General features: G+C 34.5%; 3 protein-coding genes across 4 annotated transcripts; 2 read left to right on the forward strand and 1 right to left on the reverse strand.

The window, feature by feature from the left end:
• Positions 1-48: 48 nt before the first annotated feature.
• Positions 49-2,705, forward strand: LOC108862451 (12-oxophytodienoate reductase 3). The gene is made up of 6 exons (XM_018636590.2): positions 49-200; positions 307-431; positions 522-662; positions 1,373-1,503; positions 1,588-1,898; positions 2,035-2,705. The coding sequence occupies exons 2-6, from the start codon at positions 358-360 to the stop codon at positions 2,545-2,547; spliced, it is 1,170 nt and encodes a 389-aa protein (XP_018492092.1). The 5' UTR covers positions 49-200; positions 307-357; the 3' UTR covers positions 2,548-2,705.
• A 185-nt stretch (positions 2,706-2,890) lies between these two features.
• LOC108862429 (enoyl-[acyl-carrier-protein] reductase [NADH], chloroplastic-like) lies at positions 2,891-5,538 on the reverse strand. Its single transcript, XM_018636557.2, has 11 exons — positions 5,388-5,538; positions 4,765-5,066; positions 4,566-4,675; positions 4,415-4,470; positions 4,248-4,332; positions 4,029-4,151; positions 3,817-3,928; positions 3,692-3,743; positions 3,499-3,608; positions 3,313-3,411; positions 2,891-3,220 (listed from the first exon to the last, which is right to left on the reverse strand). Exons 2-11 carry the CDS (start codon positions 5,039-5,041, stop codon positions 3,081-3,083), a joined length of 1,164 nt encoding a protein of 387 aa, XP_018492059.1. The 5' UTR covers positions 5,042-5,066; positions 5,388-5,538; the 3' UTR covers positions 2,891-3,080.
• A 4,444-nt stretch (positions 5,539-9,982) lies between these two features.
• LOC108862809 (calmodulin-binding receptor-like cytoplasmic kinase 3) lies at positions 9,983-12,613 on the forward strand. Of its 2 annotated transcripts, none has more exons than XM_018637054.2 (8): positions 9,983-10,138; positions 10,422-10,785; positions 10,880-11,068; positions 11,145-11,413; positions 11,487-11,652; positions 11,735-11,824; positions 11,900-12,198; positions 12,276-12,613. In XM_018637054.2, the coding sequence occupies exons 2-8, from the start codon at positions 10,503-10,505 to the stop codon at positions 12,486-12,488; spliced, it is 1,509 nt and encodes a 502-aa protein (XP_018492556.2). In that variant the 5' UTR covers positions 9,983-10,138; positions 10,422-10,502; the 3' UTR covers positions 12,489-12,613. The 2 variants fall into 2 exon arrangements, with proteins under 2 accessions (XP_018492556.2, XP_056842231.1); XM_056986251.1 differs by having other exon boundaries at positions 10,422-10,782.
• The last annotated feature ends 2,868 nt before the right edge of the window (positions 12,614-15,481 follow it).

A 15,481-nucleotide genomic window follows, 5' to 3' on the forward strand; every position in this document is an offset into this window, starting at 1 on the left:
AAAAAAAAAATCAAATCAAATCAACACGTGAAAAGAGTGGTCGGTCCTTCTTTTTGTTGTTGTGACTGAAGAGTGGTCGGTCCAAGATGCCGAGAACTTTCCTCTTGCGCTCACCTTTGGTGTCTATAAGAAGTATAACCAACCAATCGCAAGTTCACAACACCCAACTTTCACTCTTCCAATTTCTAAACTCTAAAAAGGTAAACTCTCACAGACTTCGTTTCTCTCTTTGTGTGCGTGGACACTGTTCTGTTCTTCTAATTATGAAGTTTTAGCTAACCAATCAATCTTTTCTATTTTTGACAGTTGATTTCTCAGATCTGAAGACTTTTCGTTGCTTGATCGATCGGAGGAGTTATGGCGGCGCAGGGAAACTCCACGGACACACTTTTCTCTCCTTACAAGATGGGAAGATTCGATCTCTCTCACAGGTGATTCGAGTTTTAGCTGATTGATTGATTGATCGATTGATCTTAATTATAGTGTAGTGAATCTCATAACCGCGTTTGTGTGTGTTTCAGAGTGGTTCTGGCGCCGATGACACGTTGCAGGGCGTTGAACGGCGTTCCAAACGCGGGGCTGGCGGAGTATTACGCTCAACGCACCACTCCCGGTGGTTTTCTCATCTCCGAAGGCACCATGATCTCTCCCGGATCCGCTGGGTAAAGTGACTGCTGTTTAGTTAAAATTGCAACTACTAACACCAACTCAGTTAGTTTACAAAAAAAAAAAACACCAACTCAGTTATAAAACATATTAATGGCTGTGCTGTTTATTAGGGACATATATTATAAGGTTTTGTAATGATGTTATGACAGATTTTCTTTTTGTGTGCGAAATATGATAGGTTGTTTATTTTGACATTTAAAAAGCAATCAGATTTTATTTCTTCAGCCAATAGTAGTTTTTGTTATAGAATATCTACATAACCCAATTTTTATCATATTAATCTTTTCTACTAAAATATAAGTCATATGACTTTTTCATGTATGATATTTAAAATAGACCTTCTTTAGAAAATTGTGTATATTACTTTTATATTTGCATAATAAAATCTCAACAATAAAAAAATTAAGATTAATATCTCAACAATAATTATCACTGAAAGTTACATTAAGCTTTTTTATTTTATTTGTGACAATTTTTTTACACAAGAACATTTTAAAACCTAAATAATAATTTCAATAAAAAAGAGAAATGATTTAGAATTATGCGTTTGTAAAAAAATGCTTTAGAAGAAAATTCAACAACAGAAAATAAACTATAAGATCTATTAGAATATACATTAGTTAGTGATAAAACGTCATCTCCATTTTTCGTTCTCTATTTTCACTCAAATCACATAGCATGTGTTCTCCATTTTCATTTTCAGGTTTCCACATGTACCTGGAATCTATTCGGAGGAGCAAGTAGAAGCATGGAAGCCCGTTGTGGAAGCAGTTCACTCCAAAGGAGGTTTCATCTTCTGTCAGTTATGGCACGTTGGACGAGCTTCTCATCCGTGTATGTCCTTTTTTTCTTTACTAAAATGTTTCTGAAAAAGTACTTGGAAAAAATATTTGAACGTTTTCAGTTAAATTTGAACAGTGTACCAACCTAACGGTGGATCACCAATATCTTCAACTGACAAACCCATCTCAGAAAGATGGCGAGTTCTGTTGCCTGATGGATCACACGCGAAATACCCTAAACCTCGGCCTCTGCACGCTTCGGAGATACCTCGAGTGGTGGAAGATTATTGCAACTCGGCTTTGAACGCAATCCGAGCTGGTTTTGATGGGATTGAGATCCATGGAGCGCACGGTTACCTCATTGATCAGTTTATGAAAAATGGGATCAATGACCGTACCGACCAATACGGAGGCTCCATTGAAAACCGTTGCAGATTCTTACTCCAGGTACCAATTCTTTTACACTATTTTTTTTTAACTTTTAGGTGTTTACGAGCTAAAATTTTTTTTTTTCCAAAAATAGTTCAAATATAGTACTTGTTCATATTAGCTAAGACAATGAACAATATTGAGTTAATCGCAGGTAGTGAAAGGTGTGGTTTCAGCGATAGGAGCTAGTAAAGTTGGTGTGAGGATATCTCCAGCAATAGACCATCTCGATGCAACTGATTCTGACCCACTATCCCTCGGGCTAGCCGTGGTTGATCTGCTCAACAAGTTACAGAACGATACAGGCTCCAAGCTAGCTTACCTTCATGTAACACAGCCTCGGTACCACGCCTATGGGCAAACAGAATCTGGAAGGCAAGGTAGTGATGAGGAAGAAGCTAAGTTAATGAAGAGCTTGCGTACGGCCTACAATGGAACATTTATGTCTAGTGGAGGTTTCAACAAGGAGCTTGGCATGCAAGCCATTCAGCAAGGGGATGCTGATTTGGTTTCCTTTGGCAGGCTGTTTATTGCAAACCCGGATCTGGTTTCTCGGTTTAAGGTTGATGCGAAGTTGAATAAATATGATCGGAAGACGTTTTACACTCAAGATCCAGTTGTTGGCTACACAGATTATTCCTTCTTGGCTCCAGTTTCTCGCCTCTGAGTTTGGAGAAACGAGGAGAAGATTCATAGATATATCTACATCAATTCATTGATGTTATGTTGTTTATTGATGTTGTAGAAAACCAAAAAACATCTCCGTAAAATGACAATGGTAATCACATATATCACATATATATGATTATATTATTACCTTTTCTATTTTAGAAGCCTACATAAGAAAACTTCGAAGTTCATATTGTTGACCATGTTTAAAGAACTTGTGGTGAATTCTTGATTCCTTAATTTTATATTATTTGAGTTTAAATTTTAGTCAAATTATTGACAAGTAAATTTTAAATGAATCTATGAAGAAGAAAAAAACAAATTGAACAAAGCCGTCTACGAAACCATAAAACATGTGAAGTGGTTGTATTAAAAAGGAGAAACTTGCAAACTTCAATCATTAGAGAAATAGTGCAGCACTTATTAGATTGCTAAAGTGGACAAACTAGAAACATAACATCTTCTTTTAAAGGAAAAAAAAAATACAAAGCCGATAGGGGTCACATATGCTCTATTCGTCGATTAAAGACCTTAATTGTTGAGGTCTTTGAAAACAGGGCTGTCCAGAGCAACACCCATCGAATTCAAGCCATTGTCCACATAGATGGTTGCACCAGTTATGGCAGAGGCTAATGGAGATGCCAAGAAGGCTGCCGCATTCCCAACTTCATCTGCATCATTTCCCCATTTAAAAAATAAATAAATTTCCAAAGAAAATTGAAAGCCAACAAGAAATGCTTTTTGTATTGAAGGAAAATGAAACCTGCGGTCAGCGTTTTCTGAATAGGCGCGTTGTTGTATGAATACTCGATCATTGTGTCTATGAACCCAATTGCTTTAGCTGCTCGGCTTCCCAAAGGACCTGAAAACCAAAGACAGTAGTGTACTCTTTTTATCATAAAAAGAATCTTGATGTTAGGCTCGTTAGAGTGAAAGATGAATGAATCACCTGCAGAGATAGTGTTGACCCTAATGTTTTGTTTCCTTCCAGCTTCAAATGCAAGCACACGTGTGTCACTCTCTAATGCGGCTTTGGCAGAACTCATACCTCCACCATACCTAACAACAGGAACAAAAAAGAGATGCTTTGTAATCTATTCAGAAACAAAACCATGTTGTGAAGCTAAGTATAAAACCCTTACCCGGGAATGATCCTTTCAGAGGCAATGTAAGTAAGAGAGATAGAAGCACCTCCTATAAATCATCATAGACAAACTATTTAAAAATAATAATTAGAAAGAGGCATACAAAGTTTTGTTTAACATGCCTGGGTTCATAATTGGCAGAAAATGGCTGAGGAGAGAAACAAAGGAGTAGCTAGAAGCAGAGATAGCAGCAAGATAGCCTTTCCTCGATGTCTCCAGAAGAGGTTTGCTAACCTATAAAATATCAGAAGAGATCTCCCAATTAGTCAAACAGAATTACAGTTCTTGTAAAAAACAAACAGTTTTCAGATAGGAAACACTTTTGAGTTCTTGCCTCTGGTCCATTTGCAAGTGAGTGGACAAGAATGTCAATGCTTCCAAAATCTTTCCTCACACATTCTGCAGCTTCCTGTACAGTCCAGTTTGATGATCCAGCATATCGCTTATTCGCTTTCACCTGGACCAAAAAAAAAAATGTTATCACAAAATTGAGAAAGTGATTTGGATATTTAAGGGTTTAATATGATGTGAAAAGATGTAATCTTTCGCTTACATCTTCAGGGACATCTTCAGGATTGTCAAACACAGCATCCAAAGGATAAACCTTTTTAATCTCCATCAGTGATCCGTCTGGCAACCTGAGTTTAGAGATAGATGAGTGGTAAATAAAAGAAACAAAAAAAAAGACTTGATTATCAGTTTTGTTTTGTAAGTCCTTACACGCGTGACTGGTCGAATTTTCCACGTCTCAAGCTCGTCTCAAAAATGTTTAGCGCCTAGTAGACCACTCAAAGTTCAGTACATGAGGAGGAAACTAAAAGCAGCTACAAAGTAGGTTAAAAAAAAAAGAAGAAGAAAAAAAGAAACTTACAGGAACCCAAGTGCCAACCAAAATTTCAGCACCAGCAGCAGCAAGAGATTTGGCAATGGCCCAACCATATCCATTGTCATCAGCAATACCAGCAATGAAAGCCCTTTTCCCTATTTAGTTAGTAACACACATTTTGATTACGTCTTCTAATAGCAAATCTTAGTAATATATGACTACAAAAGGAAGATAAGCCAACAACCTCTCAAATCAATAGGAAGTCCAGAAGAAGCCTTGTTGTTTTGGCTGGATTCTTCAGACATGGCCTTTGTTGAAAAAGAAAAACTCTTTTTAGAAGTTGGAAGAAGAGCAGTCTTGTTGTTTCTCAAACATCCCAGGTTCGATAGACGGGGAGTGCAGGCAATTTTGTCCCATGATGCGTTGTTCCTGGGATTGGTCCCAACTTTGGTAGAGGCAGCAGAGATGCTCGGCCTTTTTGTTGTAGCCATTTGCAAGCTTGAAGCTGCTGTTGCCGCCATCACTCACAATAGTTTCAAATATTTTCTGTTAAAAAAAAAAAAGATGTCTTTAGCATGTAAAAAGAAGACCAAATGAGGTTTCTTTCTAACAATTCCAAAAATGTAGATCGACACGGACATTGGAGAAATCTCAATGTCTAGAATTGAAAAAGTCAAATGATTTGATTTATAATACGCGAAACCAAGTTCCATATTTGACATAACAAATAAATAAATGGCACAAGTTGTGGATTTTTTCGCAGCTTAACGTCAGAGAAAACTGGATCGACTGAGATATTAAAGAAAACACATATATGCATTTTGCCATCAAACAAACAGAGAACGAAAGAGAAAGAGGGAGATGTACCTGATAGAGAGCCCAGACAGAGAAGAGAGGAGAGTAGGTTTTGCTTTGGTGTGAAGTGTGGGGTATGTTAAGGGGAGAGGGGGTTCGATGAGATCGAGGTGTTTGTGTCTGGCGAAGTTAAGTGAGAAGTTTCTGTCCCAGTTGGAAAAACCGATCGGTTTCGTTATAAACCGGAAATTCAAGGTTTAACCGTGACCTCTTTCGGATCTTTTTTTTTTTTTGTTTTTTCACAAATTGAAATATATATAAAGATGGCCAAAGCCCAAATTCATACAAAAGACCATAAGGTCCAACCGAAAATAAACTGGGCAAACCAAAAACAACCCCAGCAGCCCAGGCCCATAACCACTAATCTTATCCCCAACCAAAACGTCTCGACACGTGGTCCGAGACCGTTTCGCCATCACCGCCGGGAGAATCTACGCTGTTACCGGACGGCGCCTCACCGACAACACCACGCGCATGCACCAGCGCCACCCTTCACTTCAGTACCACCGCTTCTAGCAGAGGAAAGCATCCCTCGATTTCAATCGAAAACTCTTCCTTCAACCCTCGAAACCACCACTCTCAGATCCAACATCAAATCGTCGGAGAGCGTCATCAATACATCGAGACCTCATCCGAAGACCTTAAACACACGAGAAAGCAGAGAGAATACCGGAACCCTAACACCATCGCTTCCATCTCACGAGAAACCTGAGCCGCAAACACCAACTCCCGCAGATCCACAGACCACCCGACGCCTCATAGAGAGAGGCCACATATGCCGACGACGCAGAGCTTAGAGAGCCTCCACCCCTCAGAGACAAGAGCCGGCGACAGTGAAGCTGTATGAGCCTCCACCGTCCGGAGATCCAGCAACCCCGCGAACAGAATAAACACGCTTTGACTACCACTTTTAGACATGCACATAGATCGAGCACAAAGACCACACCGGATGACAAAAGCAAACGCCGTGCCGACGGTGGCTGTGGAAGCCCCATCGTCGGCCGGAGAAATCAGTCGCTCTTTTTTTCTCTCTCTTTTTCTCTCTCCGGTGACCTAGTGGAGGAAATTGTTCTCTCCTTTCGGATCTTTATTTTTACACGCTTTTTTTATTTAGACCTCTTACTATTTGAGTAATTTTTAGTTTTTGGTTTTTGATCAGATTGGTTTTCGAAATCCTTTATTTTGAATTTCGGGTTTTCGTTTATTGGTCTTTATATTTTAGTTTAAAACTTTTAGTTTTTAATTTGGTTGTCTTTTTTAGTCTTATAAATAAATATTTTATCTTGAAATTATACAATAAAACACTACTATAATATGTAGAATTTTATTTTTTTGTACCATTTAAACTTAGAATATTTTTCTTTTCATTTAAAAAGAATTATTTGTTGTTAGGATAAGACAAAGTAGAGTTCTTTGTAATATCGAAACATGAAGTAAACAAGATGACTAACCGGTGATGGTGGGCTATTGGCGTTTGAGGGGATTGAGAAACCCAATAAAGCGAATCCGGGTTTAAACCCCACCGGCCACACGGATATAAGTTATTACTTTCGACTCATTTGAATGCCCAGGATAGGATCTATCCGTGGACTGTACTTCCATCCGGGAGTTAGACTTGTGTCTAATCCTTTTTTTGTTATAAAAAAAAGTAAACAAGATGACAAAAAAAACATGAAGTAAACAAAAAGAATGTATGAAATATAATGTTTTATTAATCTTAAAAGAAGGTGTACAACATCAGCTCTAGTTTTATATGCATGCCTCTTAGTAGAAAGTGATTATTAGTTTATCCTTTTCTCCTAAAATTTTAAAGTCTTGTTAATAGATGATCATACTCGAAATCTAGGTTAGATCTTTTCATATCTTAAGATATAACATTTCGAAATCTAGTTATAAATGGTGTATAATTAGATCAAATAGTAAAATTTTCAATATGCTTTACGAGCATAACATCGTTCTACTTACGAGTAAGAAGTTATGGCCTGAACCACTGGACAAATTTTGTAGGCTTGCTAAAACTGTATTGATGGAGCTTGTTTAATTTGTTATTAGTTTAATCCTATAATTGTATAACTTGACATAATTATAACTAGATCGTGACCCGCTCGACCGAGCGGGTGTTAATTTTTTTTATCTTTGTTCGTACTAAATGTTATACATAATTGCTATGTGTATTAATTTTAAATTTTGAGAAATAAAAATGTGTTTAAATAAACAATGTGTACTAATGTGATTCCTTTGGCACGCTGCTGCAATCTTTACACCATATAAAACAGAAAAAGAAACAGATTTATAAACCAATAGAATAGAAAAAAACTTATAAAAGCTGAAACAAATGCAAGTACAGATTCATCTGAGAGGATGCACTCAAATGTGTCGTCTCCAAAACCGGTGTTTTGTTTCCAACAATGAAGAACTTTAACTCGAATTTTCCAATTGTTTCTTAAAGGTTTCACACCATCTATCATAACTAAAGTGCTAGGTTTTGATATTGTGTTCATTTGGGAGTTTTTGTGAATGTCGTATGGTGAATAAGAAGTCGAGTATTTATAGACAAATTTTTGTGAGGTGAAAAAGAATATTTCACATTCAATTAAATCAACCATAATAAATAAAAATATCACAATTTGATCGACTCCTAGATTTTCGCTTGGATAAAATATATTTGGAGAAGAGGATTTTCCATAACTGATTATTTAAACAACTTGGAGAAGGGTTTTTCTATAAAAGAATATTGACTGTATTTTTAAAGGAAAGGAATATCCGATAATCAATTACATTAACCATAGTAAATACTAAGAACATCGATTTTATTGTTTCCTAGATTTTAGGTTTGATAGAATAAACTTGGAGAAGAATATTTTCTATAACTGATTTTTAAAACTTGCGATATTATTAAATCTGATATTGTAGGCATGTTAAATCAATTTGGAGAAATGGTTTTGCTATAAAAGATTTATTTAGTGTATATTTTAGAATTGAGAGATTAAATTTTTAAAGGAACAATATGGACCAATCTTAAGATAAATTATATATAATTGCAATATGGACAAACTTATGAACTATATATAATTGCAATGTGAATCAATCTTAAGAAGCTGGATGAGTGTGAGCATGATGGTTTTATTACAAATACTATGTCTAATTTGTATATGATCATGGCAGGGATTATGGTTGCACATTTGAGTTGATCTGATATATTAGTATCTAATTTCTATGTATGTGATGATTCATATGTATCTTAGTATTCTTACTATATATATTATATATAATTTCAATATGGACAAACAGATGAATGGTACGTATTTCATAGGAATGGTATCTATATATTATATATAATTGTAATATGGACAAACAGGTGAATTATGTATAATTGCAATATAATTGTAAGATTTAGTTTCAGAGTAATGGTACATATTATATTCTTAGTATATAAATCGACATGTAATAATGGTACATATTAAATCCATATGTAATAATATATGGAAACTGTATATGGTATGTATTATAAATAAGGGATGATATTTAATTTAAATATAAAAGGTCCAACTTTAAAATCCACCTAGAAAAAGTTGTAATATTTCTGTTTTAATAAGATAGATGGTACAAATTAAAAATTTGGTATAACTATATAACTTGGTATAACTATAGTGATAGAGAGGTAAAACGTGGTATAACTAGATTGGTAGAACTGTATAACTTTGTAAAAATAAATTGTTATGATTTTCTTTTAAGAGACCACATATTGTTCTTTCGAAGATATACATTTTTATTACGAAAGATATTATTTTAAAAATAGAGATAATTATGAATCTATTCCACAAAGAAGTTGTCTTATGTTATATTGTTTAAGACATTATATATCGAATCGATAAAATATTTGGTTTAGTGGATATAATATGTATGAAGATTTCAATAGATGGACATACGACAAATTTAATCTGAGTTATACATATCGGTAGTGAAATTTCAGAAGCAGTTATATATTTTGGATTATGAATATGCTTTTATTTATTTAAGAGATTATTTAATTTCGATGGATAAAGTCATAAAGACAGAAAAAAAAAATTGAATGCAGAGTTTATCAAAGAATTCGAAGGTAAAATGATTTATATTTACATGAATAATACACCACCACATAACTATACATCTAGGAAAAAGAAGTATATAGAAAACTACACAAACTATATGAATTATATGACAACATATATAAACTATTATATGTTGTGTTGTGTTGCTAACACTATAACATAAAAAGTATGTCAGATTTAGAATGCAACAATATATGATAAAATTCAGTTTCAAAAAAAAAATATATGATAAAATTTCGAACCCTTAAAGTGGACAATACCACCACACATATCAAGCACTCAAACGCATTGATATAAAACCAAGAACATCTGAAAATATATCAAAATACCACTAAAAATTGGCAGATTTCAAATCGGACACATATTTCAATTATCACAATAATGTTGACCTGTTAACAAACATAACACATACCAATTTAGAAATACTGTCAGATAAATTATTTTATTTCCTGTGGTTTTTTAATACATTATTTTTTATGGATATGTATAATCATGTAGTGATGTCATGTAGTGATGTATCGTGGTCGTGGATAGCTCACAATCATTTTTCTTAAATGAAATAGTCGACCAGAAAAAAAAAAGAAAAAGAAAAATCTGTCTGAAACAAGGGAAAGTGTTTCGTTGATTCAAAGTACTTTACAGTCAAGTCAAACCTACAAAATCGCGTTCCAGGTTTGGTGTTCTCTCTCTAGCTCAAATTTTCTGGGTTTCTCGAAATTGGTCTTGCTGAACATGTCAGATCATTAAGGTCTTGGTTACATACTTTTTCTGGGAGACCTTTTAAACCCAGAGAAACTGAGGTTTTATGAGTTTTTATTAGATCTTTCCTACTGTTTATGAGAATTGGGTAAAAAGGGTTTCAAGAATTGAAACCATGACTTAAGTTTAGCTACCTTGTCGGGCTGATTTTCTTTTTAAAATTTCTTTTACTGGTTTTACCCAATTGGTGGTTTAGGGCAAATCTAAGGAATGGCTTTATTGAGGCTAAGTCTTGTTGTCTATTGAGTTATTTTGTGGATAAGACCTCTCACCAATCATGGGTGGAAGCGTCCCAAGATTGGTGTTTGCTGCTTTGTTCTGTCTGTTAATGTTACTGCATCCCGAGGAAAGTTCTGCATCGTCGTCTTCGAGTCTTTGCCAGTCTGATCACTTTGCCTACACAAAGCCTTACAATCAACAAAGGAGTTTGTTCACAATAAACGGAGATCCAGTGCACATAGTTCGCTTTTGCGAAGCCATACAGATTCATAAAGCCAAAGGTTGTATCTTTGAGGACTCTTTTAGAGACGACTTCTGCACGGTTCACTATCTACTAGGTGGTATGCACTCTACTACTCTGAAAATTTTGTGCTCCTTTGAGTTTGTTGGTTATTTATTTATTATTTTGAGAAAAAAAAAATTGGTTTTATGCAGGGAGAAGGTTTTTGAAAGAAAAATATGTAGAAGAAGAAGAAGATTGTGGTGAATCTGAAAATGGCCAAGTTCAAGTAAGCTTGGCAGCAAGCGGGTTTCTTCTATTCTGCTGTGCGATTTGTTGTCCTTGCTTCCACAAGGAGAGGAAAGCAAATACTCACGAAGTACTTCCCAAAGAATCTAACTCAGGTCACTTATAAATATCTCACTCTCTTTTTTTTAATGTCTAGATATTTGATATTGAGCATATATATTATCACGACAGTGCACCAAGGTTCGGCATTTGAAATGAGCCCTTCATCTGATAAGATTTCGTCAAGTTCGTCCCGGGTACCTGAAAGCCCCTCGAGATATGCTATGTCCCCGAAACCTAGTAGTACTAGGATGGGACCCTTGAATCTCACCATGAGTCAGATTATTGCAGCAACCGGTAATTTTTCCGACAGTAACCAAATTGGTGAAGGAGGCTTCGGGATAGTCTATAAGGGCACTCTAGACGACGGTCAGGTGGTTGCCATTAAACGAGCCAAAAAGGTAACACTCACTCTGTTTTGATATTTTTCTTATGTTCTTTTTTTTATTAATAGACAACAATGTGATGATGCAGGAACACTTTGAGAATCTGCGGAAGGAATTCAAAAGCGAAGTTGATCTTTTGTCTAAAATAGGTCATCGGAACCTGGTGAAGCTACTTGGTTATGTTGATAAAGGAGACGAGCGACTTATCATAACCGAGTATGTCGGAAATGGGACACTCCGGGATCACTTGGACGGTAAGAAACTTGTTTTTTTTTCACGTGTTCATAAGAAGTAAAGAACATATGAAATTAAACAGTATTAGGAAACTGTGTGCAGGTGCTAATGGAAGCATTCTCAATTTCAGTCAAAGGTTGGAGATCGTGATTGATGTTTGCCATGGATTGACTTATCTCCATTCTTATGCAGGTTTGTTAGAGAGAATGTTTTTTGTGATTTAAAAAAAAAAAAATTACTAATCTTTTTTTTTTTGTGGTAAAACAGAAAGACAGATAATTCACCGTGACATAAAATCATCCAACATTATCCTAACGACTGGGATGAGAGCCAAAGTGGCAGACTTTGGGTTCGCGAGAGGCGGTCCTACGGACACTAACCAAACCCACATTTTGACGCAAGTGAAAGGAACTGTTGGTTATCTCGACCCTGAGTACATGAGGACTTATCAACTCACTGCCAAAAGCGATGTTTTCTCCTTTGGTATTTTGGTCGTGGAGATACTCACTGGCCGTCGCCCTGTTGAGCCCAGACGACCTCATGATGAGAGGATTACGGTTCGATGGGTAAGACTAAGCTACGCTACTTTTTTTTTCCTAAGTTTTTAATTTAGTAAAAGTTTCTTCGTTTGCGAGTTGACCAGGCGTTTGAGAAATACAATGAGGGCAAAGTGTTGGAATTGGTGGATCCAAACGCGAGGGACCGAGTAGATGAGAAGATACTAAAGAAGATGTTCAATTTGGCTTTTCAATGTGCTGCTCCCACACGCAAAGAGCGTCCCGACATGGAAGCTGTCGGGAAGCAGCTTTGGGCTATAAGATCCAGTTATCTTAGGCGGTCCGTGGAACAGAAATAATATACAATTGCTTTTCACACGTTGTTACAACACAACTTGCTAGTCCCTCCCTCTGTTGTTACATAATACTAATTCTTTTTCATCTGAGGAATTTATTTGATATGAAATGAGAGATACCTATAAGATTCTCTCGCACAAGCGCATGAGCGAATATTTAGCCAACTTTTCTGCCTTGAGCCTGGATAAAAAGCTAGTTACTGCTCTTACAGGTTGAGAAACACCTCGTTGCCAGCTTTGATCCACTTTATTACTTCCTAGATAAAATTTTAATTGTTTTCTTCGCAATAAATTTGACATTTCAACAAAAATTAAATAGTAAAAGAATTTCATGTTTTCTAACTTGTAATTTGTACCAGAAATTTAAAAAGGTTTTAACGTGCCGACTTATTTTGGAGGGGTATTGGTTAGATTTAACAAGGATTTTCCAATGGCCTTCCGTGTTCATTGGTGGTAATTAACGTATGAGGTAGCTGCGGGAAAATCTGTTGACTAGTCCAACTACAAGAAAATAGACTTTTTAAATAAAAAAACACAAGAAAATTGACTTCCTACAAGAAGATTCAAACATTTCGAACAATTTTTTTTTTTGTAACTTATTTGGAACAATTTGTGTCGTGTTTTTTTTTTGTATTTCAATATTAATACTTTGCTGATATATTATCATAAACTAAAGTGTTTCAAACTCGAACAACTAAGATTTGTAATAGAAAACATAATTTTTTGAAGAATCAGAGTTTTTACCGTAATCACGGCAAACATAAAACAAAATAGATGAAAAATATGTAACCATTTTTTATAAACTTTGGACTGGACTTTATGAAATGCTATTTATATACTTTTTCGAAAATTAATTAAGCCATACGTGTAATTTTTTTTTTGAATTTTTTTTCTTCGAATTTTAGCGACAAAGGACTGAATTTCAGTGGATCGTGGTAAAAAGGTCACTCTGCCAGTTACAATACCCCGTCGTGTATTTAAGTCGTCTACAGAAGATTCTACCCGCTATTCGGTGATAATTATAATTCAAGGCGGTCTGAACGGTGCTTCCACCGAACGGACTTAACGACATGTGCCTTTGGGAGCCGAAGCTCTTACTGAGAATCGGCAATCGGACAACGAACGCATACATAGCTTCTAACCCGGATTCTAACTTAGAGGTGTTCAGTCATAATTCTTTTTACAAGGGTTTGAACAAAAGATTAAGCTGCTTTGCAAAGTTCGTCTTGCAAATAGGATACAACTAGTAAAGCAACGAAGCATGGCGGAAAAACGTTAAACTTAGCTTCACTAGACAAAACCACCAGTTAACAAATTTTGTCAGTACTTAACAATTTTCAATAAGTAATATTTATCTAATGGAACAAATTCTGTCAGTACTTAACAATTTTCAACGAAGCATGTGACTGGCATGGATACGATAGGGTGTTGAATTTTGTCAGTACTTAATAATTTTCAATAAGTAATATTTATTTAAAAAACTTTGTATGATTATAAATATTAATGAAATTTTTTCAGATATATGTTTATTTAATTTGGATGTTTTAATCGATGGTTTCCTTTCTGCACCAAGTCTGCTTTTGGATATGAATTACAAGTTACAACTTAGATATATGTCCTTGGAGTTTATTTTGTTACAATGAATGACCAACCTCCTCTATTTTTCGTGCAACAGTTTTTTCTTTCCCAAAAACTCTTGATACCATCCACACTTAAAATTCGCACTTGTAAAAACAGCGACGGCATAAGAATGAATTTCAGAGACACAAGTACATTAATCTGACGATTTATATCAAGTATCTTACCATCTGCACCAAACCTGCATAAGCGGCTTATGGTAAGTCTGCATTTTCCTTCCCTTCCCCGATTATACATTCATTTCAAGCATTTTGCATTTCCTAATTTAGGAAAGTAGTATATTTTTCTTGTTCTACCTATGCAGAGAGCAAAGATCGAAATGTTTCTCTTTTCTTACATCGAGACCACGTTGCAAGATTATTTCGGTTAAAAGCACCCTGAAATTATATTTTGTTGCGTGTTATAATTTTATGAGAATTTTTTTTGCAGTAAAACTTTCTTTCCTAGTTCCAAGATCAGACATATTCTAAGAATACAAAACATAATGGGAGATAAGTTTGCACGTAGTGCGAGAAGTTCACTTTCAGCTATTTTATATGTTGATTCTCTATCTCCGGTTTAGCTACTGAACTGGTGAACTCTTAGACGATATTGTCAGAAAAAAAAAATCATGTGAGAAATTTTTTGATGAAATGAAAACATTTATTTTGTGTTAAATATATATATATATATATATATATATATATTTCATTTAGAGAAATTCAATTGGATATCTATTTTTTGTTTACTTTCACAAAAATAACATTCCAAGAAGAAGACCAAAAAATATTTTATTGAGAGGTAAATATGTATTTATAATTCTTGAGTTAACTAATATAAGACTTATGATTCAGAGTTAGGGGTTTGAGTTTTAAGAATGTTTCAAAATTTTTAAAATAAAAAATAATATTAAAAATTTAAAACAAAAAGAAATTATTTTAATCATTTTATTTCTTAAGGATTATATTTCTGACAAAAACTTAAAAAGACTATTTGAGTTAACTAATATAAGATTTAATGTTTAAAATTAAGGGTTAAGATTTAGGAATGTGTTCAAAATTTTAAAAAAATAAAAAATTAAAATTAAAATTTTAAAACAAAAAAATTTGTTTTGTCATATTATTTTTTTGAGAGATGTTTTTGTGATAAAAATTTTAAAATGACTATTTGAGAGAATTATCATATCATTTCATGTATCATTTACATGGATAAATATGAATATGAAAAATTCCGAAATAAACACTGAATTAAATATAAAATTATCAAAGTTGATATTAAATATACATATTAAAGTTACAAGTTTCAAAAAAGTATTTAATATTTTATTAAATTGAATAACTTAAATTTAATAAAATAAATTGCTGTTAAACTAAAACTTG

This window comes from Raphanus sativus, chromosome 5, assembly GCF_000801105.2.
Source record: "Raphanus sativus cultivar WK10039 chromosome 5, ASM80110v3, whole genome shotgun sequence".
Classification (NCBI taxonomy): Eukaryota; Viridiplantae; Streptophyta; class Magnoliopsida; order Brassicales; family Brassicaceae; genus Raphanus; species Raphanus sativus.